The following is a 27,377-nucleotide window of genomic DNA, read 5'->3' on the forward strand; positions in this document are numbered from 1 at the left end:
GATGTATGAATTCTAATTAGTTTTGGTCCAATAATTGAGTTATTATAATTTATGGTCTTGCATGTTTCAACCTCCCACAAGTTAAAATTCCTCGAGTCCAGTAGTCATATCTAATGTTAAACCGTGAACGACGGATCAAAACTTCTCCCTTGAAAACAGCAATGAACAATCCTTGGTGAAAATGGATTTCTCAAAGTTGGAAGCTTCTCCAGCTTTGAAGAAATGTAGTAACATTTCGTTAAACCTTTGCCATTAGCACACATTTAACTTCTTCTCTTCATTTTTTTGCTAGAGAAAGTGGCATAAACCATGCTTAAATCAAACCATACATTTTGTTATTGTTAGATATCTGTCGTGGTCTTAACCTCTAATAATGTGATGTATTAGATGTGTATGCGCTAAGCATTGTGATTGTGTTAAGGTAATGCATCTAACTTTGGAACCTACTAGTGCGTGTGATCCGAAGAAAAATGAAAGAAACCTTTTGAAATTTAGATCAGTATATATATATATAAACGTTTATATATAAATATGTTTAATGATAGAAGAAGAAGATTCCAAATGAAAAAGGAGAAGAACAAACATTAGGCTTTCGTCAAAGAACATTTGATTTGATTTTTAATTTGTATATATAGCCAAATTTTTACAAACAAGGAACACACTTAGTCCACGTGAAATAGAAAAGCGAAGAGTTATAGCTTTTCATGCCTAACCCGTCATTTGTTCGTTTTTTTTTCTTTTGTATATTGTTTAAATAAACTCCCTACATGGATGGGCATCCGATCTGATTTAATCCGTAGCCACCCAGATATTAGGTGTTCCATATATCCAAAAATTTTTTGATTCGATCCGTAAAATAAATAAAATATCAAATCTAAATAAATAATCTAAAAAATAAAATATTAATATTTTATTACAATAATAAAAAGTTATTAAAATTACATATATATATATCTTTAAATATATATATATATATATGCATGTAACAGATCGAATCGGATAAATGTTCCTAAAAGTATTAGTATTTGTGATTTGCTTCGTTTTTTTACGGATATTGCATATTAATATTTACTTTGGTTTGAAAAGTTACGGATGTCTAGATATTTTGGTTCGAATCAAAACGGATGACGAATCAAATAAAATTTACGGATATTTTGCCCAGCCCACCTACATGAACAATGATAAATGAGAATTAAACACTGCAGATTATTTTAACATAATTTTGGATTTAACAAGTTTAATTGAACGACCAGTAAAATCTTAAGCTATAAAAAAACTTTTTAAGAACCTACAAAGCAAATCAAGCTGTTCATTTTAGTAATATTAGGGGTTTGACTATTCTAATCAGAATTTAGTATGGTCAACATAAAACAGGTAAATTTCCTCGAAAAATCTAAAGTTGAAGTATGTATGCAAGTTATTTAAATTTCTTAAAGACAGTATTTCTTAAAGGGATAGCCAGAAATTTCTTAAAGACAGTATTCTTTCTTGACCTATAAAATTTTAATAAACCCCTGGCTAACCTTGAACTTTAAGTTTTAAATTATTCCAAAGAATATAAAATTTGTTATCATAAATTATAACAAAGTCCGTCTGATTATGCCAACACTTAAACACCGAATCACATCAAAATTCCACAGTTAATCGTGTTTGACCATGCATGACTTTGTAGAAGTCTTCTCTTTTAATTTTCATAAAGAACACATATTCTTCATAGAACCTTATAGTCAAACCGAATTACTTATGAAAAAGTCAATGGTCTTACGTACGAATTTATCAACTATAAGTAGGAAACCTATTCACGTTAAACAACTCAATCTCATCCACACTTAAAACATATCTTAGCTAGAGAGAGATGGCTAGACACTTAGAAGATGTAATGAGCATGGCGACAACAACACAGTTCCATGTTAGTTACCTTGTTCATGTTGTGTTCTTGGCTCTATTAGGCTGCTGTGTCCTCTCGGCCGTATTACTCTCTTGCGCCGATGGAGCTTCCGACGACAGAGCCACTTCTGGTAACACACCCGCTGCCGGAGGTTGTGGCGGAGCCGGTTGCGGCGGTGGTTGTGGAGGTTAAGAGTTCCTTCATCTTCATCGTGGAAACAGAATAATAATCGATTATTTTTCATATTATGGTTTGTGTAGTCAGCTTACGTTTTATTGTTATACAGCTCTTTCGTTGCTTTTCTCATAATATAAGAATAGACCGTATAAATAAATCGTATTATTAAAGCATAAAATACTATTTCTTGAATTTCGATTTGAAGTTAAAATACATAATGATATTAATTTGTTGCTAAACATTGCATCTAATTAAGAACACAAACAAAACTGGTACTATCTTTGTTTTTTTCATGAGTTGCTTTATTTCTAAGCCAGATCCAAATCCTATTTCGAAGCCTTAATTTCAGGGGAGAAGAGATTCATAATCCACAAAAAAACAAAACAAATATGAAATTACCATCAAATCTTAGGATCCCTCATCCAGAAAAGTTTCTTCATGCGTTGATGTGATTAGATTCTTTAGACCTAATGATCTTGGCTTGTAGTTTCTGCATAAAATCTGGATTGGCTTGGAGTCTTTGTTTCACATTCAAAGTCTTTGTAGAGTGTGCTTCCTCGAAATCAGATTCAAAGTCTTCATCTTTCACTCTTTGAAAGGTTGCTTTGGAGTGAATCCATCACTTTATCATCTGTATCACCGTGTTTGTCAACAAGTCTTCTCTGTAGAAGTGCCTCAACAACTCCGTGCAAAGTGTCTTCATTTCCTTCGTTGAAGTACTTCTCTATACGTACTTTAAGCTCTGAAACCACCAATATCTTGACTCATTTCATCAAATAATTAACTGAAATTCCAAATCTTGAATCGGTGGATAATAATAAAAAACAGTACTTTACATCTATCTATGTTGTAAGTAAATATGTTTTGTAGATTAAAAAAGGTTTATGTGAAGGTATGAAGTTATGTGGAACTCGTGTTTGAGTAGCATTAGATTGACGAACAATTATATTGGTTCTTGATCTAGATAGTGTGTATATGCATTAATAAACTGGTTGGTATTGCATTCCTTGATTTTAGTTAAGAGATTCGTATCTAGACAATTTGAAACTAATATTTAATCTAAACTAACAATCTTTCATATACCAATACTTAGAGAAATCATCCAACAAATTTTATTTAAAAAAAAAACAGAAATAGACATTAATTATAACAATAACTAAAATACTTTACAAAACGATATAATAAAAAGTCTATATTTATATCTCATGAGAAGGAACTCGACGTTATACGTATTAAGTAAAGAAAAAAAAACATAATCCATTGTCTAACTGGTCAATGCTTAGAGCGGTTGAGACGAAGCCATATGTTGTTGTTGCTCTTTGTCACTAGCAAGACTCATCTGCTTAGACATATCAGCTAAAGCAGCTGCGGCTGCGGCTGGTGTCATGCTTTGATACGGAGAAGCTAACGGAATAGCATTGTTGGTGGGGAGACGTTGTGCATGGTAATACATTGTCTCGTTTGGCGGATGTGTGTACTCGTACGCTCCAGTACTGTAGTTAGGATTTGCGTTTGTGTTGTGTTGAGAACCTCCTGCGTAACCCATGTAATGATGTTGAGTCTGTTGTTGTTGCTGCTGAACCTGAGGATTCTGTGATATAGGGGACCGGTAAACGTTTTGAGCTACTTCAGGTCTTGGGTTTGTGGCAGGTGCTGAGTTTGGATAGAGCGGAGGAGTTCCAGCTGGAACATATTGCTGAGATTGCGGGACAGACATCACGTAAACTGGGTAGTTTTGCTGCTGATGAGGGTAAACCGGGATGTATTGTGATGGATGAGGAATGTATTGAACACCTTGGTGTAAGAAAGGTTGTTGAACCGGAGGTTGGTGTTGTTGGTCCAAAGTTGTGTATGTACTTGGCTGAGATAGGACGTGCGATGTGGTTTGGGCTGAAGTGGGTTCATGCTGAGGTATGCCGTGGCTAGTTTGGACCGGAGTAATTTCAGGCTGTGTTACCGGGGCTCTTAGCATAGTTGGAGCTTGGTCTTGGTAGTACACCGGCTTCGAAAATGAAGTAGCAGAAGATATGCTAGTATCACTGTATCCACGAAAAAACACATATAATCCGCATCTGACTGAAAGAACAAATCTAAAAAATCTCTGATAATGCAATAGGGTTCCTTCAATATGACAAGTTTGCTCTAACTTTTACATAAGCAAACTCAATAACAACTGTACTAATCTGTTAAAAAAAAATCTAATGTATGGTACAAATAGAACACATCTAGATAAAGATAAAATGAGATTCTTATGCATTTAACAACCAAAAAGAAATTCTCAATAATCGTTTGATATAAGCATAGTTTCAAAAACACTGATCTATCTCTTTAGCTACTAAGCCTAATGTCCACATGTAAAGATAAAAAAATAGAGACTCATCTTTACTCCATATCTGAAAAACCTAGATCATTTATCTATTTAATACAACAAGATAAGCTCATTTCATAAAACATTTTTCAATCAGTAAAACAGGACATCACAATGAAAAATATATTTGAGTAAATGAAGAATGGCAGTAGAAGATGAAAGTACCTTGCAACAGAATCAGGAGATGTCAAGCCATACCCACCCGCACCTCGCTGTGGGATCGCCACTGGCTGCATCGGCAAAGGTGGCTTCCTATATCCAGCCATCATACCTGGATCGGATCGATCGTCATGTGGTGAAACCTGGCCATTGCTCATAGCGGCAGCAGCAACAGTAGCACCATCAATAGGTGTGTTGTTGTTATGCACCATCGCAGAATCGGTCATCATTGGCCTATTTGCCACCAAGCCAGCGCCATCTTCCATATTCCTCTGACCGTCCACGTTTGTGAAGCTCATTTGAGCAAACTGTTGTTCCATCCTCTGGTCTTCACTGACTCTAACGCGGATCGGTGGCAAGTTGGCTGTGGAAGGAGAGGAAGAGGACGATCCTATCGAAGAACCACCGGCAGGTTCCATCATAGGCGAGTCAGGCATCGAACTCATATGCATCTCCTGATGAGAGATCACACCGTTTGTCACATAACCTCCTTGCTTGTTGTTCACGCAACCCTCATCCGCTCCTATTTTTTGAACTTCAGCTTCACCTTCACCTACCTCGTCAAGATTCACCAAGTTGTTGTTCACCGCGGCTGAGTCCGACAAGCCACGAGGAAGCAAACCGGATTGGTTCAAAGCATTAACAAACCATGTCTCCGACTTCGCACTATCAAGAAGAGACCCCATGGTAGCAGCCGTCTCAAGCTTGTTCGCGAAAAGAAACAGCCTGATCCGTTGCGTGGCAGCCGCCGTAGCTGACGACGTCGCACGATCATACTCCTCAATCATGTTCTCAAGATCTTCATCGGTAGTGATGGTGACGAGTGAGTCAAGATCTTCGCTAGGGAGCTGGTACTTGAGCGTGAAAGACCGGCCGTTGAGGAGCATACTAGAGAGACGAGATCTTAGCGAGGCCAGTGAAGCGCGTCGATCAATAACCACAAGACGCGTCTCGCCACTAGAGTACGTTAGGGCCTTGTCATGGGGACGAGGCATGATGTGGCCACCGAAGCTGCACATGAGGCGTAGCTTTGCGTCGGGAACGGCCGCCAGGGGCTCCATGTTTCCTCCGGTATCAATGGCAACGGCGCGTGGGGATCCATCGATGGTAGTTGAGACAACTGTGGTTGACGTAAGATTTGAAGCTAGATGCGACATAGGTGGGAGTGGCGTCTCCATTTTCAACGGATAGGTTAGTTAAAACGGATCCCTTTATATATTGATAAATCTATTCAAATTCGAATTAATAGTTCATTTTAGTAAGCAAACGTTTAACTATACATGTAAATAATATAATAACCAAATATACAGATTGATGAAAACAAAACCAAATATGTATAATCTAAAAAGGTAGAATAGAAGATTTAAGATTTAATCCTAGATGCAAATAATAAGAAACAAATATAAGCCAGGTTGACAAAGACAAAATCAGATATGTAGGATTTTAGAAAATAAAATAATGTAATTATATAAAGAAAAATTAAGTTTTTTTGAAAAATATTTATCTCCCTCTTGAAAAAAAAGAGTAGTGGAAAATAATTCCCTTTCTTTCACGCTTCTCTCAACCTTCTTCAATCTCTCTGCCTCTTTCTCCATCTTTTTATATTAGATCGATCACAGCCCATGTGTATAACTTTGGTACCAGCGTCATATTTTATTAACGTAATGGCAACAAAAAGTACCTCCAAAGCTGGTTGCTCGAATCTAAATTAAAGTTTTTCTGAAACTTTAAGATTAGTCTCTGTTTTAATATATGAAGATCTCTAAGTTTTGTCGGCAATTGGTAAATAAAAAAGATTTTCAAGATCTAGTAAGAGAATACAATTTGCTTACAGCACCGACATATATAATTTATAGTTTGTCTTATATACAATTCAATTATATTCGTCTTGCATCTGGAAAAGAAGTAAAATGTATATATTTTAGGATATTATATGTTTTATATGAAATTTATCACAAAATAAATAAAATGTAACAAGTTAGAGAAACTTATAATGAAACTTTTCTTTATAGGCATTAATTATCAAAATGTAGTGTCGATATTTGTGTTTTTTAGAAAGCTGTGTAGTACTATTTAATTTGGTATAGAATGATTAATATAAAATGATTAATTTGTACCCTTTGACATGGTTAAATTCTCTACAAGTTCCAACATTACAGTTGGCTGCAATTTGTTTGCGGAAAGTTGATGTGAAAAGAATAACAAATTCATGTCAATAATTCTTGACTATTTACAAACTATTCGTTGAAAAATAAATTGTAACGATCCATATCTTAATTTTATGCTTGTTAATTTATAAAAAAATGGAATTTAAAATTTGTTCATTGTTACAGAAAGATGAAGAGAAAAAATGTTCAGAGGAAATAGACCTCGAAGAAGGTGGATGAATCTGCACTAATGGAAAAATGAAAAACCGAACCCATGTGGATAACCTTCGGTGACTGTGTCCGGTTTACTTCAACCGGACGTTTCAGTTGCCAGTTGCCACCATCATGAACATTGAACAACGTTATGACTCTTCGTAAGGTTTATTTGCCTTTTCCATAATTAGTTCATTTCAAATATTTTATAGAAATGTATTTCAACTTTGTTTTCATTGGCCAATCGTATTCTAAGGACACATAACCTCTGATTGACCCCATACAATCGGCATTATTTTTAAAACCGGACCGGCTCGATGGTTGAGCTGCGTTCGACAATGAACCGATTACATAGCTGAGTTAGGTTTAATAAATGGTTCGAGAATGAACTGGTCACGTAACCAAATTGGAATCTCAAAGTTATTAAACTTATAAAAACTATTAAAACCATCAAAAATCTATAAACTATCTATATAAACATAAAACTAATTTATAATGTTTATGTTTAAATTCATTTATATTTTAATTACATATCACATTTACTAACATTATTTTTAAATTTATACACTAAAATATATTAAACCAAACTATTGAATCAGGTTTGATCCAGTCGAACCATATTGAACTATGATCCAAAAATTATCCGGTTCAGCTTTTAGTCCGGTTTTAGAAAACCACTGACAATCGGTTTAAAAACTAGTACTATAAAATAATATACAAATTGAACGAAGATTCACTTTGATTAATTATTACGGATCCAGTGTTGAAATCTGAACCCAAGATAAGAAATTAGGGAACCACTAAACCAATGTTAACCAAACATAAACAACAGTTATGTACTACACTTTGGGGGGGGGGGGGGGGGGGGGGGGGGGCATACTATATAGTTAAAATTACATAGATGAATCTATTAATAAATGCGCAGGGAATATTTAAAATTCAGAATAGTGCTTTCTCGATTACAATCGTGCGGAAAGTAGGTGGAACCAGGCTCGACGTCTTCGTCCAACATCACTCGAGAACCGCTCCGTGTGTCATTGTCGTGGCTAGACCACTCTTCTCAGCCAACATTCTAAAATATGCATGTGGGGCCCACTCTGTTAAAATTCATAATCTTTTTCTTTTGGTAAAATAAAATTCATAATCTTGAAGATCTCGATTCAAGAAAGCAGTGACATCACGGTATAAATAATGTTTACTACCATTTTCGTCGAATGGGTAAGGAAAAAAAGTGGAGATAAGAGAAAGAAGCGACAAATGTTCCGATGATCGTTCCGGCGAAGACGTCGGTCCAATGGTGCCAATAGTCGTCGACACGTGATATTCCGATAAGAACTGCGACGAGTATCGGTAAGAACACAAGGCATAGCTTCGCCACATGTCCCCTTCTGTCAAAGACTTTGATTTTACCCGATAAGTAACACGCCAAGAATGTTAAACCAGCAAATGACCCTGCATATAACGTGCTTAACCATCTTAGTTAGACCGGAAACAGTTCGCTGCAACCTAGTTAGTAATGATTTATAAAACTAACATGAAGTGTGACCACTAGGGAAACTCTTGTAACCTTCTTTGATTATCTTTTTAACTCCATGGTACAACATCCTAGTTTCCGGGTCAAATTTCTGCATTCCTTTCAGATTTATAAGAAAAAGTATAAAAAATCATGATAAACTGATTAAATAGATTGATAGATATGTTTCATACCGGTTTACCGTCGGGAAAACATCGGTAAAAGAAGTTAGGTCGTGGCCAATCGACTGCATCTTTGATGGAGTCCGTGGTGACTCCAGTCACAAGACATGAGAATGCGATACCTTGTAATTAACAAATATTAGTAATCACACGGATCAATGATAAATATTGTATGTATTTCGGTTTGAAATTCAATAGATGAAGTTATGATTAGTAGTAGAAATGAACTCACCGAGAATGGCGTGATGAAGATCATAAACATCTCTTCGAAAGTATTAATACTAGTACACAGTGAAGGTGCATATAGGAACCAATATACAAATAATCTACACACACTTACACCATAAATATAGTCATCAATCAGCAACAATATGCAATGCTTTCTTGTGATGGAAGGCACAGTTAAATTATAACTTTCTTGTGTAAAAAAAAAGGTCTACTTACCTGGACAGCAGAGCCGGGGAGCCGGACCTAACGTTATGGAGGTCCTATACAAAATTGAAATTTTATCAAATTTTTAGTAAAAATAAAAAAAAAATTATATATTTTATTTTGTAAATGGTTATTTTTAAAATGAATAATCATAAATTTTATCTAATAATATAATTTTTACTTAATATCTTTAACATTTTTATGTTTTATATAGTATAAATTTATATGTATATAAGTTTTTTTTTTCAAATTGGGGCTCCATGAAGTGGAGACCCCCCATTCCAATGCACTACAAGAAAACAAAAGTTTTACGAGGGCAGTTTTCCTCGTCACTTCGTCGTAAAAGCAGTGTTACGAGGAATTAGCGAGGAACCCGTTTCGTTGTTATACGTTTGTCGTAACGCATATATCCTCGCTAATTCGTCGTAACGTAGCGAGGAAATTATTTCGTCGTAAAAGCGAAGGAGAATATTTCGTCGTAAAGACCACGTAAAGATTCCACGTAAGGACGTCGCTATGTTTCCTCGTAAATACCACGAAAAAACTTTCCTCGTAAAACCCACGTAAATAAATACTCGTAAAATAAACGTAAATACCTTGAAAGCTTTCCTCGTAAAGTAAACGTAAATACCTTGATAGATTTCCACGTTATTTCCTTGTAAATTATTCCTCGTAAAAACCACGTTAAGCTTCCACGTAAAAAATCCGCAAAATTAGCTACGAATTTACTTCGTTTCTTTATTTTATAGAAATATAAAATATTATAATTAAAAAAATAATTTAAATTATTTAAATTATGAATAAAATTAAAATTCTTAAAAATTAAAAACCAAAATATTTTATATATAAATAAGTTTTGAATTCATAATACAAGAACCAAAATTAAAAAGAACTAAGGGTGGTGGTCGTTAATCGCCTGGTAGAATTCATCACTCCTCGCCATTACATCCGCCTCGGCATGTGAGTCGTCGGTTGGTGACTGGCCTGGGATAGGATTTCGTTGTCGCATGGTCCTCAACAAAGTCTCCCATTCCGGATTTGTAGCTGCTACAACGTCCAAGAAGCCCTCGAGTCCACCCATACGAGCTGTGAACGCAGAGTGCGTCGAGCTCAACTCGTGACGCAGCTGAGTAGACTCTCTACGCAGCTCTTCGGACTCCCTACGCAGCTGAGAGACTTCATCATCCCGTCGCTGAACATAAGACGATGTCGCTCTCGGAACATCGTTGACGGAACCAATCCCCAACGTCCGTCCCTTTTTTTTAGGGACAACCTTAAAAACAAAAAATAAATTTTGTTAGTAAAAATTTAAAGTTAAATTAAATGAATATTTAAGAAAAATAAAATTTTAGAAAATTTACCTCCTCGTAAAGCTTATCCACTTCAGGTGTGGATAAGACGACGGGTAATCCATCGGTGGACTGCTGGGTCAGCTGAGTCTGGCGTTCTTCAACCCGAGCAGCCAAATCGTTGTAGATTTGCTCGGACTTGCTATCTATAAATCGGCCCGCCTTGTTCTTGTGGGTCCTCTCGTAAAGTTGCATAAGAGACGGAAATTCTCCCGTCTCTTTGGCCTAAAAAACATTTAAGAAAGTTGTTAGAATATATATAAAAATATACTAAAAATTTAATGTAATTAAAATTTTAATTACCATTTCCAAACGGACACCGGCGTGGGGTTTTTGGCCCGTAGTGTGAAGCATCGGCCCGTTTCCGTGCTCATCGACTGTGTTACGGGAGTTAGAGCAAGACTGGGCGATTCTAATGGAATCAGGAAGACGCCAATATCGGATGAGGCCATCCCAGACATCCGTGGTGAGCTCAGCGGGTTTGCCACGCTCATACCCCTTCACGATCCAGTCACCCTTCCAGTTGGAGACCGTGTCCAACAAGCGAACTTTCGCCTTCGCGACAAACTTCTTCCTCACCCTCTCAGTGATCCCCAAGGCCCAATTATATTTTTGCTGTTGGAAAAAATAATTTATAATTAGTTTTTCAGAAAAAATATATATATAAATAATGAAAAAAATTTAAAGATATATAATTAATTAATAGAACTTACAGCGTAAATTTTGAACCACGTCTTTCTGACGTAGTGAGGCGTCTTTTTCCAGTTCGGATGTGCCATGGAGAAGTAACCTTTTATCGTGTCGGATACGTCCGATGCAAGACATCCGTCAATCCAAAACCTGGAAAATACAAATTTAAAATATAAATTATTTTTTAAAGTTATAAAAGAATTTAAAATGAATAAAAAAATAATGAAACATACCACAAAGTTCCGTCCGGTCGGTCGGGATCGATGACTGGTAAACCTTCTCTGCCTGGCAGACGGAGAATGTCCTCTACGGTGTACTGCGAGTAAGGAGCACTCGGAGGCACCATCAAATCGGGATGAATCTCGGCGGGCATCGGAGGTGCCATCGGAGAAGCCACAGGAGGAGGAGCCATCGGGGGAGGCGCGTGAGGAACCGATGGTGCACTAGAAGAAGGAGATCCAAAGACTCTCTGAGTGTACTGAGTCTCGGGGACAGTCTCCTGACCCGAAGAACCGGGAGCTGAAGAAGACGACGGGTCTAAACGACTACCCGGCTCACCGAACATCTCTCTGTAATGGGCAGTAAGTCTACCTTTTCGAACCTGAGAAAAAACATTAATTTTTTAAATTTTCATAAAATACTTCCCAACATTATCCACCTAATCAACACTAAATAACATAAGATCCGTAAACCTATCTAAATTCCCTATACTAACCACCTAATCTATCCTAAACTAATCAAACTAGAGAGGGCGTTTTCATTTACGAGGAAATAGCGACGAAATACAAAGGCCCGCGTTTTCGTTAACGACGTTTTTACGACGATTTACGTTACGTGGAATTAACGGGTTAACTTGTTACGAGGAATTAGCGAGCTTATATTTTCTATAAATACCCACAACTTTCCTTCTCAAACCACACACAAACTCACAAAACACACCCTATCTCAAATCACACACCTCACAAAAATGCTTTTCAAATTAGAAATATTTGAAAAAAAAGAAGAAAAGAAGATATTAGAATTTATGTGGGTAAGACTTAAGTCTCGCCACATATAATTCCAGTATCTTTCTTTTTTTCTTTTTTTACTAGTTTTTATACTATGAGGAAGTAGCAAGTCCCGCTTTTCACCAATTTAGAAAATTTGGAAAAAAAAGAGGAGAAGAAGATATTGGAACTCATGTGGTCGAGACTTACGTAAGTCTCGCCAAATGTGATTCAAGTATCTTTCTTCTCTTCTTTTTTTTAGTATTTATAATATTTTCGTCGTAATATCGTCGTTAGTTTACGATTCGTTTACGACGATTTTGGCTTACGTGGAATTAGCGTGCCCCGCTTTCTATATTTTTTTAATTTCGTCGTAAACTCCTTGTGGCCTTACGACAACCTTACGACGATTTTGGCTTACGTGTAATTAGCGTGCCCCGCTTTATTTATTTATTTTTTAAATTTCGTCGTAAACTCCTCGTGACCTTACGACAACCTTACGACGATTTTGGCTTACGTGGAATTAGCGTGCCCCGCGTTATTTATTTTACTTTTCGTCGTAAGTTCCACGCTATGTTACGAGGAATTAACGAGTACTATGTTTAAATCCCTAAAATCTGAAACCCCAAACCCCATCTTCCTTATCTTCTACTTCATATATTCCAAACCCCAAACCCATCTACCCTTGAACCTCAATCTATTCTTTCACCTCAAACCTTATTTATAATATATTCCAAACCCCAAACCACAAGTCCTTATTCATAATAAAAATAAACTCCCACATTATCTTATTCATAAAACAAACTACATAAAATCAAATACATCAATCGGATACATCGACATTCTCGTCATCACTAGAAATATCATCATTTTCATTAAACTCGTCTTCTACAGCTTCGTCTGTGGCATCATCGGTAAGATCTTCGTATTCGTGATTATGCGGATCAATGAGAAGGATGTCATCAATTTCTTGTTCAGGTTCCTCGACTTCATTTATCTGTTCTTCTTGCAATGGTGGTTCTTCTCCACTGATGATTCGTCTTCGAGGTGTAACTTTGATCACTGCTAACCAATTTATAATCGAATCTCTCATCCGAGGGTATGGACGGAAGCTAACTTGGTCTGCTTGTGAAGCTAAGATGAAAGGCTCGAATTTGTTGTACCGTCGTCCACCGTTGACATCAACTACACCAAATTTGTTAGACCGAACACCTCTGTTGACGACAGGGTCGAACCATTCACATTTGAAGATGACGCATTTCAGCTTCAGTATCCCTTAGGGGTGTTCAATCCGGATATCGGTTCGGTTTTGGTTCGGTTATTTTCGGTTTTCGGTATTTCGGTTAGTAAAATATAACTACCATTCTAAATCCATATTTACTTCGGTTCGGTTCGGTTTATATACCGTAGGTTCTCGGTTTATTCGGTCTTATACCAAAAAACATAATTATTTTGTTTGAGATCATATTATATGAATTTTAGAGTCATATTGTGAACACCGTCATTTATTAAAAATATATTATATGTTCAAATAAATGAACAAAAAAATAAAAATGCTTCTACCATCAAATAAAATAATCAAATCTAGAACTAAAATCAAAGCTTGAAATTTTGAAAAATAAAATTATGAAACAAAACAAAAACAAAAAAGAAAAGTTTTTCCACTCTTCCATATTTAGTGTTCATGTCATGCTTTTTCAATTGAAAATTTTCCATTAATTATTGTCCATCAAATTTATAATCTTCATATTAATTTAGTGAAGACTAAAATAAAGCAAAAAGATATAAAAAAAAAGAATTAGAAAATAAGATGTCTTAATTGCAATGTATTGTTATTTAATATTTAGTTATAGTTCAAGTGTTCTACAAATTAAGGTTTTTTATTACTATAAAATTATGGTAATAGTTATTAACACAAATTTAACTTATGTAACAAATAGATTTTCATGTATTGTTATAAAATAGATACATATTTACATGTTTCTACTTTTAATCGGTTTTGTTCGGTTTATTCGGTTTAATCGGTTATATACCAAACCATATCCAAATCCTACGGTTTTTATAAAATTATATCCATTCGGTTTATATGGTATATACCAAAACCAAACCATATTGTCTATTTCGGTTCGGTTCGGTTCGGTTCGGTACGGTTCGGTTTTACTATATTGAACAGCCCTAGTATCCCTGGAAATTCGACTTCAATAATCTCCGTCAAGATCCTGTAGAAATCTGTTTCCCCTTTCACACATATTCCATAGTTACTGGTCGCCCGCTGTCTACCATACTCATATGTGTGAAAAGTGTAGCCTCGTGTGAAATACATCTGTGATGTGGTGACCTTTACAAGTGGAGATTGAATTACTTCGTGTAACCACTTAGGATAATCTGCATCGTCGTCATAATCAACCTGCAAAAATAAAGAGACCATTAAAATACAAATCATGTATGAAAAAATAGTTTGAGTTATAATACATGATTCCGCAACCACTTAATGAAGTGTCGATCTTTCCTTTTGTCTACGTCACTTGTGGATATACCAGGAAATGTTTCTTCGACTTGAGAAACAAATAGGCTGTAAAATTAATCACATTTCATAGGAATGAATCTCTTGCAATTATATAATTAATTATATGTGTTTTGAAGTGTCCATATATGTTACCTTTCAAAATAACGCATCAATGGATCCTCGCAATTGAGTAGAATATAGGTGTGTGCACTATGAGCGTCTTGTTCACTCGACCACCAAACCTCTTTAGACTTCCCACCGAGTCGTCCAATCTGGCTAAAGATGTCTGGAACACCAGCAACTGCATATGTTGGCGCAACCCCACCATCATCATATCTTCTTGGAGCTCTTTTCCGGGTACGTACTTTTGACGCAAAGTAGTACGATGTGAAGTGAGAAACTTCTTCCGTCAAACTTCCAGCAATTATAGAACCTTCAACTTTGGCGAGGTTCTTTGCTTTTCCCTTCAAATATTTCATGGCTCGCTCATACTGATACATCCATCCGTAATGTACAGGTCCACGAAGCAATGCTTCATATGGGAGGTGGACAGCTAGATGCTCCATGACGTCAAAAAATCCAGGAGGAAATATCTTCTTCAAGTTGCACAATAAGATAGAAATGTTCTCCTGAAGCTGTTCCACAACTTGTTCTTTAAGAGTGCGTGTGCTCAGATCCCTGAAAAATACTCCAATGCCTTTTATATTCCAAAAACAATAAAACACATTGTTAGTCATATATTATTTTGCAAACTAGACCGTTATAAAATTATTGTGATATAAAACACTACGAACCTGCAAGTGCTTCATGTACGTTTGTTGGAAGTAGCTCCGCAAATGCAAAGGGCAGTAGTCGTTGCATAAAGACATGACAATCATAACTCTTCATCCCAGAGAACTTTTGATCCTTTTCAACACATCTAGAGAGATTTGAAACATACCCATCGGGGAACTTCACTTCTGATGCCACCCAATTGAACAACACCGACTTTTTTTCTAAAGACAGTCTGAATATCGGAACGGGAATTTGTCCATTGCTTTTATTATGTAACTCGCTTCTTGAGCAAATATCCGGCAAGTCCAACCTCGATTTTATGTTGTCTTTTGTCTTCCCTGGGACATTCAATATTGTATTCATGATGTTCTCAAAGAAATTCTTCTCTATATGCATTACATCGAGGTTGTGGCGCAGAAGAAGATCCTTCCAATACGGCAACTCCCAAAATATACTCTTCTTGTGCCAGTTGTGATGAACACCGTAAGAATCAGGCATATTACGAGGGACATGCCAATTACCACCCCAACGAACTGTTTCGTTAGCTCCGTAGTAGTCGATTTGTGCTTCAATTTGTTCTCCAGTTAGATATGGTGGAGAAGTGTCTCTCACAACCCTTTTGTGCCTAAACAAATTCTTGTTCCTTCGGTAAGGATGGTCAATGGGAAGAAATCGACGATGACAATCAAACCAACTTGTCTTCCCACCATTCTTCAGTTGAAACGCATCTGTCGTTCCATTACAATATGGACAAGCTAATCTCCCATGTGTAGTCCATCCAGACAACATCCCATATGCAGGAAAGTCACTTATGGTCCACAAAAGCATAGCTCGCATCGTAAAATTCGTCTTCGTTGAACAGTCATACGTCCTCACCCCTGTTGACCACAAATCCTTCAACTCTTTTATCAGTGGTTGTAGGAAAACATCCAGGGACCTTTTTGGATGGTTCGGACCAGGTATCAATATCGTCAAGAATAGCAACTCCCGTTGCATGCACATCTCCGGTGGCAGGTTGTATGGCGTAAGAAAGACTGGCCACAATGAATATTGTCTCCCTGACATTCCGAACGGACTAAATCCATCTGTGCATAATCCGAGATACACATTCCGGCTATTGCTAGCAAAATCCGGATGTACTTTGTTGAAATGTTTCCAGGCTCTTGCATCTGATGGATGAGTCATCTCACCATCCGTCTGAGTATGCTCGGCATGCCATCTCATCTTTGCAGCAGTCTGCTCTGATTGATACAATCTTTTCAATCTGTCTGTAATTGGTAGGTACCACATCCTTTGGTACGGTACCCTATTACGTCCCCGTCCTTGCGGCTTGAATCGTGGCTTCTTGCAGAATCGACATTCTTCTAGCTTCTCATCATCTCCCCAATAGATCATGCAGTTGTCGATGCAGACATCTATCATCTCCGAAGGCAACCCAAGACTATAAACTAATTTATGAATCTCATAATAAGAATCAGCAGACACATTGTCTTCCGGCAAATACTCTTTAAACAAGTCCGCCCATTTGTTCATGCAACTTTCAGGTAGATTGTGATCAGTTTTAATATTCATCATTCTAGCAGCCAACGACAATTTAGAGACACCTTCTCTACAACCACTGTAAAGTGGTTGATTCGCCGCGTTTAACATTCCGTAAAACTTTTTTGCATCTATATTAGGTTCTTCATCTTCATCATGAGCTACGAATGCATCAGCTACCATATCATGAACCCTATCATAATCTACCATCTCCTCCTGATGGTTACTATGTTCATTATGCAAATGATGATTAACCGGTTCTTCCTGAAAATTGCTATTACTACTACTAGCTTCATTCTGATCATAATTAAAACCTTTCCCATGTTGAAATCAGATATAGTAATTTGGCGTGAAACCTCTATTTATTAAATGCTTCCAAACATTTTCACGGTTTGCCAATTTCGAATTGTTGCATTTCCGACAAGGACAGAACATCTTACCACTTTCTTGGGCGAGCGGTGTTGAATCTGCTTGGTGCATAAATGTCTCCAGCCCCGCAAGGTATTCTTTCGTCACTCTCCCGTTAGCATCTTTATGCATATAAATCCAATTCCGCAACTCGTAAATAGTCCCAGAGCCAACCATTTTTTTTTCTTTCACGTTTTTTGTTGTTGGTGTGTTTAAAATGATGTTCAAACATCCATATTTATAGGAAATTTCGAATCTGGTAGTTGTAATTTTACTATGAAATTACGACGAAAATTAATTGGATGGCCAAAAAAAAACGTGAGCCACCTACCAAGTTGGTGGATTCAAAATTTCCTCGTTAAGTACACGTAAAATATTTCGTCGTAAAGAACTCGCGAAATTTACGTGGCTTTTACGAGGAAATAGTTTTTCCTCGTAAAAGCCACGTCAATTTACATCGTCTTTACGACGAATATGTTTTGTCGTGACCTTACGACGAAATAACGATGCTTTTCTTTTTCCACGTACTTTCCTCGTAAAATCAACGTACTTTTACGAGGATTGTTTTTCCTCGTTAAATTTCCTCGTTAAGCTTACGTTTTCTTGTAGTGATGTTTCATCCTATTTGGGTCAAGTCTGTGTCTTTAGAAAAAGGAAAGTGAGATCGGCAACATGTCTGGTCCGATGTAACGGTGAAAAGGCTCGATACTGTTGAGAACAATATCGATCAGACAGAGTAGGACAAGGATGAACCAGTCACGTAGATGTTCTCGGGCCATTTTCCATCCGTAGCTCTTCACCGTGTGAGATCCAAGTGTTATCTTAGCCATCTCTCAGGCTAATTAATTAACCTAAACAAAAAGTTTCATTGTAACATCCGCATACAAAATATGTCTCCTTGTTTATTTGTTTTGTTTATATCACAAATAAACGCAATGGAGGAACCATTTATTGAATAATAAATCATTTGTTTAGGGCTTTATCAAGGATGAAACAATGGCATAAAGGAAAAATCTGAATTCATCATATGCATATACATGAATAAACAATAATTACACAAGAGTTGATGCAATAAAAATAGGATACCTGATGAAACTTAAGATCACTCGATCGCCGAAAGAGGATTAAGAACCCTAATTAATCTATTATAACGGTTACAGTTAATTGCAATTTACAAACGAATCTGAGCAATAACTTTTGAAACGGTGAATGAGAAGATGAATTTGGGAAGGGCTGAGAAAATACATATTTATCGCAAAATTAGTTCTTTTCCAAAACAGTTATGTTACTTGAATTTTTTAAGCCGGTTCCTACCGCTTTAACCATTGGTATCGCTTTTAGAACCAAAATAACCAATGTTTTCATCGGATCGGTAACTAAACTGGAATTTTTTTGGATCTTGGATCAATATGGTTCAACCAGGTTTACGGTGCTAAGAGAGTTAGAGATGGTTCAAAATCGGATCGGTAACTAAACTGGAAATTTTTTGGATCTGGGATCAATATGGTTCAACCAGGTTTACGGTGCTAAGAGAGTTAGAGATGGTTCAAAATCGGATCGGTAACTAAACTGGAAATTTTTTGGATCTGGGATCAATATGGTTCAACCAGGTTTACGGTGCTAAGAGAGTTATAGATGCAGCCTAAGAAACGTACTAATCAATAGGAAGTAAAAAAAAGTTTCATTGGATATTTGGAAAGACTAGCTACTATAAATTTATTTTATAAGATTATGTTGCATGTAAATGGTTATAACTGCAATAAGATAACATTCTTTTTTATTTCCATGGTATGGATACTTCCAAGTTGGACAGAGCCGCCGTTCGAGACCAGCCTATAGAGTTCGTTTTAGTGAGTGTCAGCGACATATAACACTAGTCACTATTCCCATTGGAATAGCGCCAGCGATTGAGTGATCAATTTCTCGACGAAGAACGCTCTACACTACAATAAGACACAAATGAGTTTTCTAATGAAGAAAATGGGGCACACAAGTTGCAGCTTCAAATCAAGAGTGGTACTCATCTGTCAATTCCAATCTATTATTATCACATGTGCCGCTCTGCAATGAAAATTCCATATTCAATTAATGATTATCTCATCTCCATAGTACTCTTCCCCACTCATTTATTTCTCTTGTCTCTCTTTAAAGTCCTTCAACATTACGTTGTTATAGTTCCTTTCTTTGACCTCTTCTTTTTCTCCAATAGGCAAACTAACATACTTAGTTCCAAAAATTTCACACACTCACTGTTTATCCAAGTCCATTATTGGATAAGACATATTCCGTGATCTGATATGAATGGCAGTTTCACATTTTTAACCCCTAAAAAGTAAGAGTAGCTGAAGAAGACAAGAGAAGTGTATATTACAATAGAAAAAGGACAGACCGATCACTAGCCAACCATTAAGATTTGATTCCCTTCTTAATGCCATAGTCCCTACTTTGGTGATCTGTCATTGTCGCCTTTCAATTTTCTCGATAGAACTCCGGTTTACATTCTCCAATCATTCCGGTTCTCTAGATTGGTAGTTTGTTTGCCATTACTTTAGTTTTAATGGTGATTAAGAAACATTCATTGAAATGTTTTGACATCTGAACTAGTCTTTGAGACAATGTCATAATCAAAGACAATGTGTCTTTAATCATGAGCCAATACTGGATTTGGAGTCCAATTAGAAGACAATTCTTTAAGAAAAGGTGTTTATATAGGGGCATTTGCTAAAATAAAAATAATCTTTATCCCCATCAAATATATGTCTTGTAAAATGACCACAAGATTTTAAAATATACTAAGACGATTTACATTTAAATATATATTTAGTCAAATAACGTTAATTACTTATAACTCTTTCGATTGCAGGGCCAGTGTTACAAGATTTTTTTTCAAGTTCAATGGTATGCATGAAAATGATGGTTTAATTTACGATGTATGGATATGTCACAAGTTTTATAGTCTAAGTGGTTAAAATATTAAATATTACAAAAACAAAACAGAAGTCGAATTTTGGTAGCTAACAAAACGCTATGCAATAATGCAATTTGACACCCAATCCCCCACCCTCCCACACACCCCCCCCCCCCCCCCCCCCCCCCCTCCTTCCCAAAAAAAAAAACGCTATGTAGAAGTTTATATCATACCTTATATTCTACTGATAAAGCTTTCTATCCTGAAGGTATAGATACCATCTTCGAGTCTCACCAGCTACGGAAAGGAGATCTAACAACTTGTTCTTGCCCATGACCCGATGAAATTATAGATTTAAGCCCAAATCTTATTAATATATATATATATATATATATATATATTTAGGATTTAAAATCTCATCTACGGTTTTCTTCTACTTAAAGATAATTAAAAACATTTATGAACATCTAAAAACTGTTCAGAGATTTACGATCATTAATATGTATGAATGTTAGCCAGTATAGTCACGATATAACTATTTCAAAAAGTTACTATTTTTGGTTTTGTCGGTTGATCTTTGTTGTCCTAGAGTTTGTTGGACTAGTTAAATTAGTATTGCGACCCTATCCACCTCTCACATTGAGGACGTACGGTTGGTTGGTGGGTAGGTTTTTTTGCCAGCCATAGCCAAACTGTGAAGTCAAAAATATCTCCACATCTCACATGTCACATGATTAGTGATTACCACATTGATTGGCTCGTGTTTCTAGCACGATTTTTGCTTCGTAAGAGGCGCGGATACAAAAAAAAATCGTTTCTATTCGGTGGATGCCAAATATTGTAAAGAATTGTAATCTAATACATAACCCTAAATCATAAACTATAATTAATGGATCCAGTTATATATACCCAGTACATGCATAAGAAAGATTATTTTGTTTCTTTACGAAATATCATTTTAAAATCTTTAATCGGAATGACTTCTCTTCTGATTTATGCTGTGTATCGGGTCGGGTCTTTGTTTATATTTATGTGTGGAGGGTCCAAGGGGATTAACGTAGATGTAGAAAGAGTCAACGTTTGGTGTATTATGTGGCAGAGGAGCTCTCTCAGCTTTCTCCTGTAGTCCTATATATACACACACCAGTCTCCACCCCCTTCGTCACTCACTTCACACACTCCATATGCTTACACATGTTCATGCATATAGACTTATACATTATGATTCTGCATATATACATTCACACACATAGGTTTGGGAGTGATGCAGGTTGTTGACAGAAGATAGAGAGCACTAAGGATGACATGCAAGTACATACATATATATCATCACACCGCAAGTGGATATAAGGAAATTCAAGAAAGAGAGGAAAAAAGAGCCTGCATCTCTACTCTTTTGTGCTCTCTATACTTCTGTCAATACCATTATTTATTCCTCTCTCTCTTACCTATATACGTGCACATATTACACATATACATAATACATCACATATATGCATAATACTAACACTACATGGATGCATGCATCTCACATATACTTAGGTGTTTTCTTTTTCATCAGTAAACACTAATATCTTGCCACTACATCTCAGTTAAAAGTTTGTTTTTGTTTCGTTATAATTTTTTTCCTATCATATCTTATTATGTACATATAGACGAATGTTTAACATCCAATACTTGATAGTATATCCAGTGTGCTTATAAAATTTGATACTTTAATTGAGTATATAAATATATCAACTCGCATTGACTTATCAACTTTTTGCAGGTTGCAGTTTAGTTTCTTTTGTCTAATGGAGTCTAAAAGCTTACTTCTTGATCGCCGGTTTATAGCTTTAGTTTAATTATGTTATTTTCGGGTAAGCCTAATTAAGCATCCAATTTTTTTTCAGATAAATCTATATTATTATTTGTGAACTGGTTTTTCTTACTTGTCATATTCTCGTTATTTTGAAGTTTTTACTAAACATATATATAATTGATTTTTTAAACACTGACATATATAATTGATTCATTTTAGTTTATAAGGTTTGAGTTAAATAGAAATATTTTTTTAGTTATCGTATATTTTGTTAATAGGTGTCATTATAAACTCTGATGAAGAGAAAATTCATATATAATGCAATTAATCTAATTTTTGTAGGAATCCTCGGAAAAAAAAATATCCAATTATCTATACTATTATTTGATGAAGAGAGATTTGCTTTCATAGGCTTCATTGATGATTGGTAATTATGGTTTAATTTTGTTGATTTATCTCTTATGTTATTTTAATGTATTAATAAAACTTTGTTAGATTGTTATGATGATGATTCTTTTTACATATATATGTGGTTTGTCTATAGAATAAATACAAAATTTGCAAGTACTAAGTCATTATCTAAGTTGCATTGTAATAAAAACATTAAATTACATTTTATGATTAATTTAACATTTCAAAATAGTAAAATAATTTAAACTGAAAAATATTATGTTAATGTTAGAATTATTTGATATATATTAGCATGCACAAGGTGTGATCCTTCATCTAGTACTTTATAACATCCCGATTTTTTTCTCACAAAATAAATAGTTCACGATGGAAAAATAACTAAAATAACCTTTTTAAAAGTTTTAAAACAACATGTATAATGTCGGATTAATTAATCTAGAATTAAGGTTTAATATTTTGGAATGAGATATATATGACTTGAGGATTAGGGTTTCGAAGTCTAGAATTTGAGATTTAATATATATAATTTAAAATGATAAATTTTTAAATAAATATTTTTAAATATTTATTTAAATTAAATGTATTATTCGTTAGAGACAATTTAATTTGTGTGGCTCTTAAACAAATTTTATTTCTGGTCATTCTTTTTCGTGGTTATTTTGATCATAAAAACTTATTTTAGGGTGTCTAAGAGATTTGCCTTTTGGAGACACTTAAATAAGAATTTGCTTTTAACAGCTTTATATACAGGATCTCTTGTATTTCTCTGCCATTTCATAGAAACATATTTGGCAAACAAAAAATAGCTTTGTCAAATTTCTTACTGCCAACTTTTTCTTAAACTTTCTTTGATTAATCCTTCTTAAACTTTCTTTGATTAATCTGGCAGGGATTTGAAGAAGTTTTATTGATTGACACGGAAACCACAAATCAAGATGACGCTGTTCAACCTGTTTTTCTTAATCAGGTCTTCCAAGCATAGTTCAGTTTCGGTTCAGAACATTGTAATTCATCAAGGCAATGAGTTAACCAACAATGACAACAATGTGCAAGAGATTACTTAGTGTACATTCTACAGAACATGTTATTTGGACAGTTTATTTGCGTTTACATAAGCGTTTGCGTTCTCAGACGCAGCCAAGGTTGTTTCATATATGGAAACGCAAGCTCAGCTAAGGTTGTTCTCATCACATTACAACAAACACACTCCGTTAGTATTACAACTCTTGAAACTCGACGAACACACACAAGAAAACCTAGAGAACATTCTACAGAGAATGAACCGCTGATTCGATTTCACCGTCCATAGACTCAGCTATTTCTCTGAACGACTCGCTATGGAGATGCCTAGTGAAACTAGTAGTCGTGTCCACGAAACAAAGAATCGACGACATCATACAGCATGTTCTGATTAATCCCCTTTGATTTGTTTGCGTCTCTGATAAGAGTCATTTCTTTCAAACAAGAATCGTTTTGTTTGTGTAATATTCTGTCTTTTGAGTTTACACATTACAGAGCTTTCTCATTACCAGAGAAAGCTAATCTACAGGAATCATCTTTCTCTTAAGCAACTTAAGCATTATAGGCAGCTAGGTGCGTAAGAACCACTTGAGAGGAGATTTGAGAAACTGTACTATCAACCATCTGTTTGAGAAATGTCTGGTGCTATCAAAGGCATAATGAGACTTGAAGCTAATTTCAAAAGCACATGAATGTAAGCAAAAGACGATAACAAAGAGAGTGAATTACCAAACGTAAGAACCACTATTAACCATCTGTTGCTAAGGCATAATGAGAGTTGAAGCTATAGTTTCAAAGAGAACACATGACCAAAGAGAATGAAGCCTCAATGGCCAGTGGAACAGTTTTAGATTTTACTATAAACCTTCTTTTCACCTCCAATCCGTGGCACAGATAAACAATAAGAACCACTTGAGACGAGTTATGCAATTACATTGTCAACCACCTGTTTTAGAAGCTACACTATCGTTCAGAAAAAAAACACTATCAACCACCTGTTTGAGAGACCATTCTATTAACCATCTGTTTGAGAAACTAACACAATCAGACCACCTGTTGCTGATAAAGAGATTGAGCTAGTAAAGTAAAAGACAGTAACAAAGAGATGAAACTGTAAGTTCCCTAAACTAAACCAAGAACCCTGAACCATACTCGAGCTTCCTCAAGCATACTAAAGCAGAGTGAGAATAGCCCTAAACCACTTTCATACATCAGCCTCATTCAGGCTTAAGATTTCAGAGGTATAAGCCAAGTAAACAGGAGTTAAGCAAACGGCACAACATTATTAAACAGCAACCTCTCTCAGCTGAAAATTCTCAATCGACTGTACTACACTAGCTTGCAAACAGCACAACATACAAAGCACAATAGGGAAAAGTAAAAAGCAACGGCTATTATATTTCACAATAGAGAAATCCGATTTGGCTCACAAGGAAAGAGAAAACAAGGACGCAAGAGTTCATCAATTATTCATCAGAGGCTTTATAAAACCCCAAAACACAAACCATAAGTACTTTATAAAAGAAAACCAGATTCTAACTTTTAACCCGTAACAGGCGGAGAGTTTTAGATACCACCACGGAGACGGAGGACCAAGTGAAGTGTCGACTCCTTCTGGATGTTGTAGTCTGCTAAGGTGCGACCATCCTCGAGCTGCTTTCCAGCGAAGATGAGACGCTGCTGGTCCGGAGGGATACCTTCCTTGTCTTGGATCTTGGCCTTGACGTTGTCAATGGTGTCGGAGCTCTCCACCTCCAGTGTGATGGTCTTGCCGGTCAAGGTCTTCACAAAAATCTGCATACCACCACGAAGCCTGAGCACCAAGTGAAGTGTCGACTCCTTCTGGATGTTGTAGTCCGCAAGAGTGCGACCATCCTCAAGCTGCTTTCCAGCAAAGATGAGACGCTGCTGGTCCGGAGGAATGCCTTCCTTGTCCTGGATCTTAGCCTTGACGTTGTCAACGGTGTCTGAGCTCTCAACCTCCAATGTGATAGTCTTGCCGGTAAGGGTCTTCACAAAAATCTGCATGCCACCACGGAGCCTGAGGACCAAGTGAAGCGTAGACTCCTTCTGAATGTTGTAATCGGCCAAGGTCCTGCCATCTTCCAATTGCTTCCCAGCAAAGATAAGCCTCTGCTGGTCGGGAGGAATACCCTCCTTGTCCTGGATTTTGGCTTTCACGTTGTCAATGGTGTCGGAACTCTCCACCTCTAGCGTGATCGTCTTTCCTGTCAAAGTCTTGACGAAGATTTGCATGCCTCCACGAAGACGCAAGACCAAGTGAAGCGTAGACTCCTTCTGGATGTTGTAATCTGCCAAGGTGCGACCATCCTCGAGCTGCTTTCCAGCAAAGATCAACCTCTGCTGGTCCGGTGGGATACCCTCTTTGTCTTGGATCTTGGCTTTGACATTGTCAATAGTGTCGGAGCTTTCAACCTCCAAAGTGATAGTCTTTCCCGTCAACGTCTTAACGAATATTTGCATACCACCACGGAGCCTGAGGACGAGATGAAGAGTCGACTCCTTCTGGATGTTGTAGTCGGCAAGAGTTCTTCCATCCTCCAACTGCTTGCCGGCAAAGATGAGCCTCTGCTGGTCCGGTGGGATTCCCTCCTTATCCTGGATCTTGGCCTTAACGTTGTCGATGGTATCGGAGCTTTCAACCTCCAAAGTGATCGTCTTTCCTGTGAGAGTTTTCACAAAGATCTGCATCTGTAATTTAAAAAAAAACTGAAATCAGTAATCAAAAACTCAAATCAATTTCACTAATCAGATCGTACCAAAATTAACCAGATCCAACCAACAAGACATATGATCACATAATAACTCAACTATTTAAATCGAATTCTACAGTCGAATCAAATCATCAATGAACCATTCAGATCAAACTGTGGATAGCAATCAATCACGGATCGACACTTATCAACAGAGATCCACGACTATTAAGAATAACTAATCAGATCGCTCAAACACTAATCACATCCTACCAAGAAACAACAGATCGTGACGAACAAATACGACGACGGATCAAATTCAAATTCAAAGAACAGAGAACAACTAGCGATCGAAATAAACAATTAATCGAAGAAGAGAACACGAGACTCACCTTGATCGTAGCTTGCGACTTGAGATGGTTGATTTTTTTTTAATTTATCGAATTCGAAACCTAATTTGTGAAGGAGAGGAGAGGTCTCAAGGGCTCGATTTATACAGAAGGATGAAGCCGACTAGGTCATCGCGTCTTTTCTAGAAATTCGATTTTATTATTTCGGTCCTTCCTTTTATTTTCTTTTATGCAAGTTGGCTTTTAATTTTGTATTTACATTTTTCGGAAAGTAAAGTAACGTTTTTGTTTTTTAGTAGAATTTGATATTTGCATCGGATAATGTTTCTTGCACCAAGTTGGTAAGCGGGTCGAAAGGCGATGGTTGGATCGGTAAATTAGTTTACTATTATTATTATTAATTATTAAATGGAACTCGTTTTACATCTGGTTACATCTTGTTCTCTGCATCTTAGACAGTAATTATCATACCGCATATTTCGACGTATTAAATTTCTTGTTATTATCACACAGTATATGCCGACATAATTATCACACCGCATGTTATAATAATGGAAAAATAAATAACTTTAAATGAAAGTCGAAAAATCAGTTCTATGAAAGCAATGGAATACAAAACTGAGTTCACAGTTATGAAGTGAAACATTTCTTCACTACAAAAGCTTTGTTATTTTTCATTACATTAATAAATATTATATTATATTAAATATTCAATTTATTTTGATTCACGTATCAAATTTATACTCTTACGTCACTGTCTTTTAAATATTGCAAAAAAATTATGAATTATAAATTAAATATTACAAATAGTTAGTAAATTATGGTTTGTGAATTTTTCAAAA

The 27,377-nt window shown here is 36.1% G+C and overlaps 3 protein-coding genes and 2 long non-coding RNA genes across 7 annotated transcripts; 2 read left to right on the forward strand and 3 right to left on the reverse strand.

The window, feature by feature from the left end:
- Window positions 1–118: 118 nt before the first annotated feature.
- LOC125577230 lies at window positions 119–2,992 on the forward strand. Its single transcript, XM_048738417.1, has one exon. It carries the CDS (start codon window positions 1,856–1,858, stop codon window positions 2,078–2,080), a length of 225 nt encoding a protein of 74 aa, XP_048594374.1. The 5' UTR covers window positions 119–1,855; the 3' UTR covers window positions 2,081–2,992.
- A 171-nt stretch (window positions 2,993–3,163) lies between these two features.
- Window positions 3,164–7,400, reverse strand: LOC106347107. Its single transcript, XM_022687473.2, has 2 exons — window positions 4,599–7,400; window positions 3,164–4,104 (listed from the first exon to the last, which is right to left on the reverse strand). Exons 1-2 carry the CDS (start codon window positions 5,768–5,770, stop codon window positions 3,345–3,347), a joined length of 1,932 nt encoding a protein of 643 aa, XP_022543194.1. The 5' UTR covers window positions 5,771–7,400; the 3' UTR covers window positions 3,164–3,344.
- Window positions 7,401–7,881: 481 nt separating this feature from the next.
- On the reverse strand, window positions 7,882–9,469 carry LOC106353254. Of its 2 annotated transcripts, none has more exons than XR_007315583.1 (4): window positions 8,880–9,469; window positions 8,660–8,769; window positions 8,487–8,577; window positions 7,882–8,404 (listed from the first exon to the last, which is right to left on the reverse strand). It is a non-coding gene; the product is annotated as an uncharacterized LOC106353254 (long non-coding RNA). The 2 variants fall into 2 exon arrangements; XR_007315582.1 differs by having other exon boundaries at window positions 8,487–8,585.
- An 11,324-nt stretch (window positions 9,470–20,793) lies between these two features.
- On the forward strand, window positions 20,794–24,018 carry LOC125577233. Of its 2 annotated transcripts, none has more exons than XR_007315585.1 (2): window positions 20,794–22,467; window positions 23,341–24,018. It is a non-coding gene; the product is annotated as an uncharacterized LOC125577233 (long non-coding RNA). The 2 variants fall into 2 exon arrangements; XR_007315584.1 differs by having other exon boundaries at window positions 20,794–22,098.
- A 712-nt stretch (window positions 24,019–24,730) lies between these two features.
- On the reverse strand, window positions 24,731–26,592 carry LOC106347129 (polyubiquitin-like). The gene is given in 3 exon segments (NM_001319858.1): window positions 24,731–24,752; window positions 24,827–26,183; window positions 26,578–26,592. A coding segment is annotated over 1 exon segment (1,146 nt). The 5' UTR covers window positions 26,578–26,592; the 3' UTR covers window positions 24,731–24,752; window positions 24,827–25,037.
- Window positions 26,593–27,377: the final 785 nt, after the last annotated feature.

Source organism: Brassica napus, chromosome A1 (assembly GCF_020379485.1).
Source record: "Brassica napus cultivar Da-Ae chromosome A1, Da-Ae, whole genome shotgun sequence".
NCBI lineage: Eukaryota > Viridiplantae > Streptophyta > Magnoliopsida > Brassicales > Brassicaceae > Brassica > Brassica napus.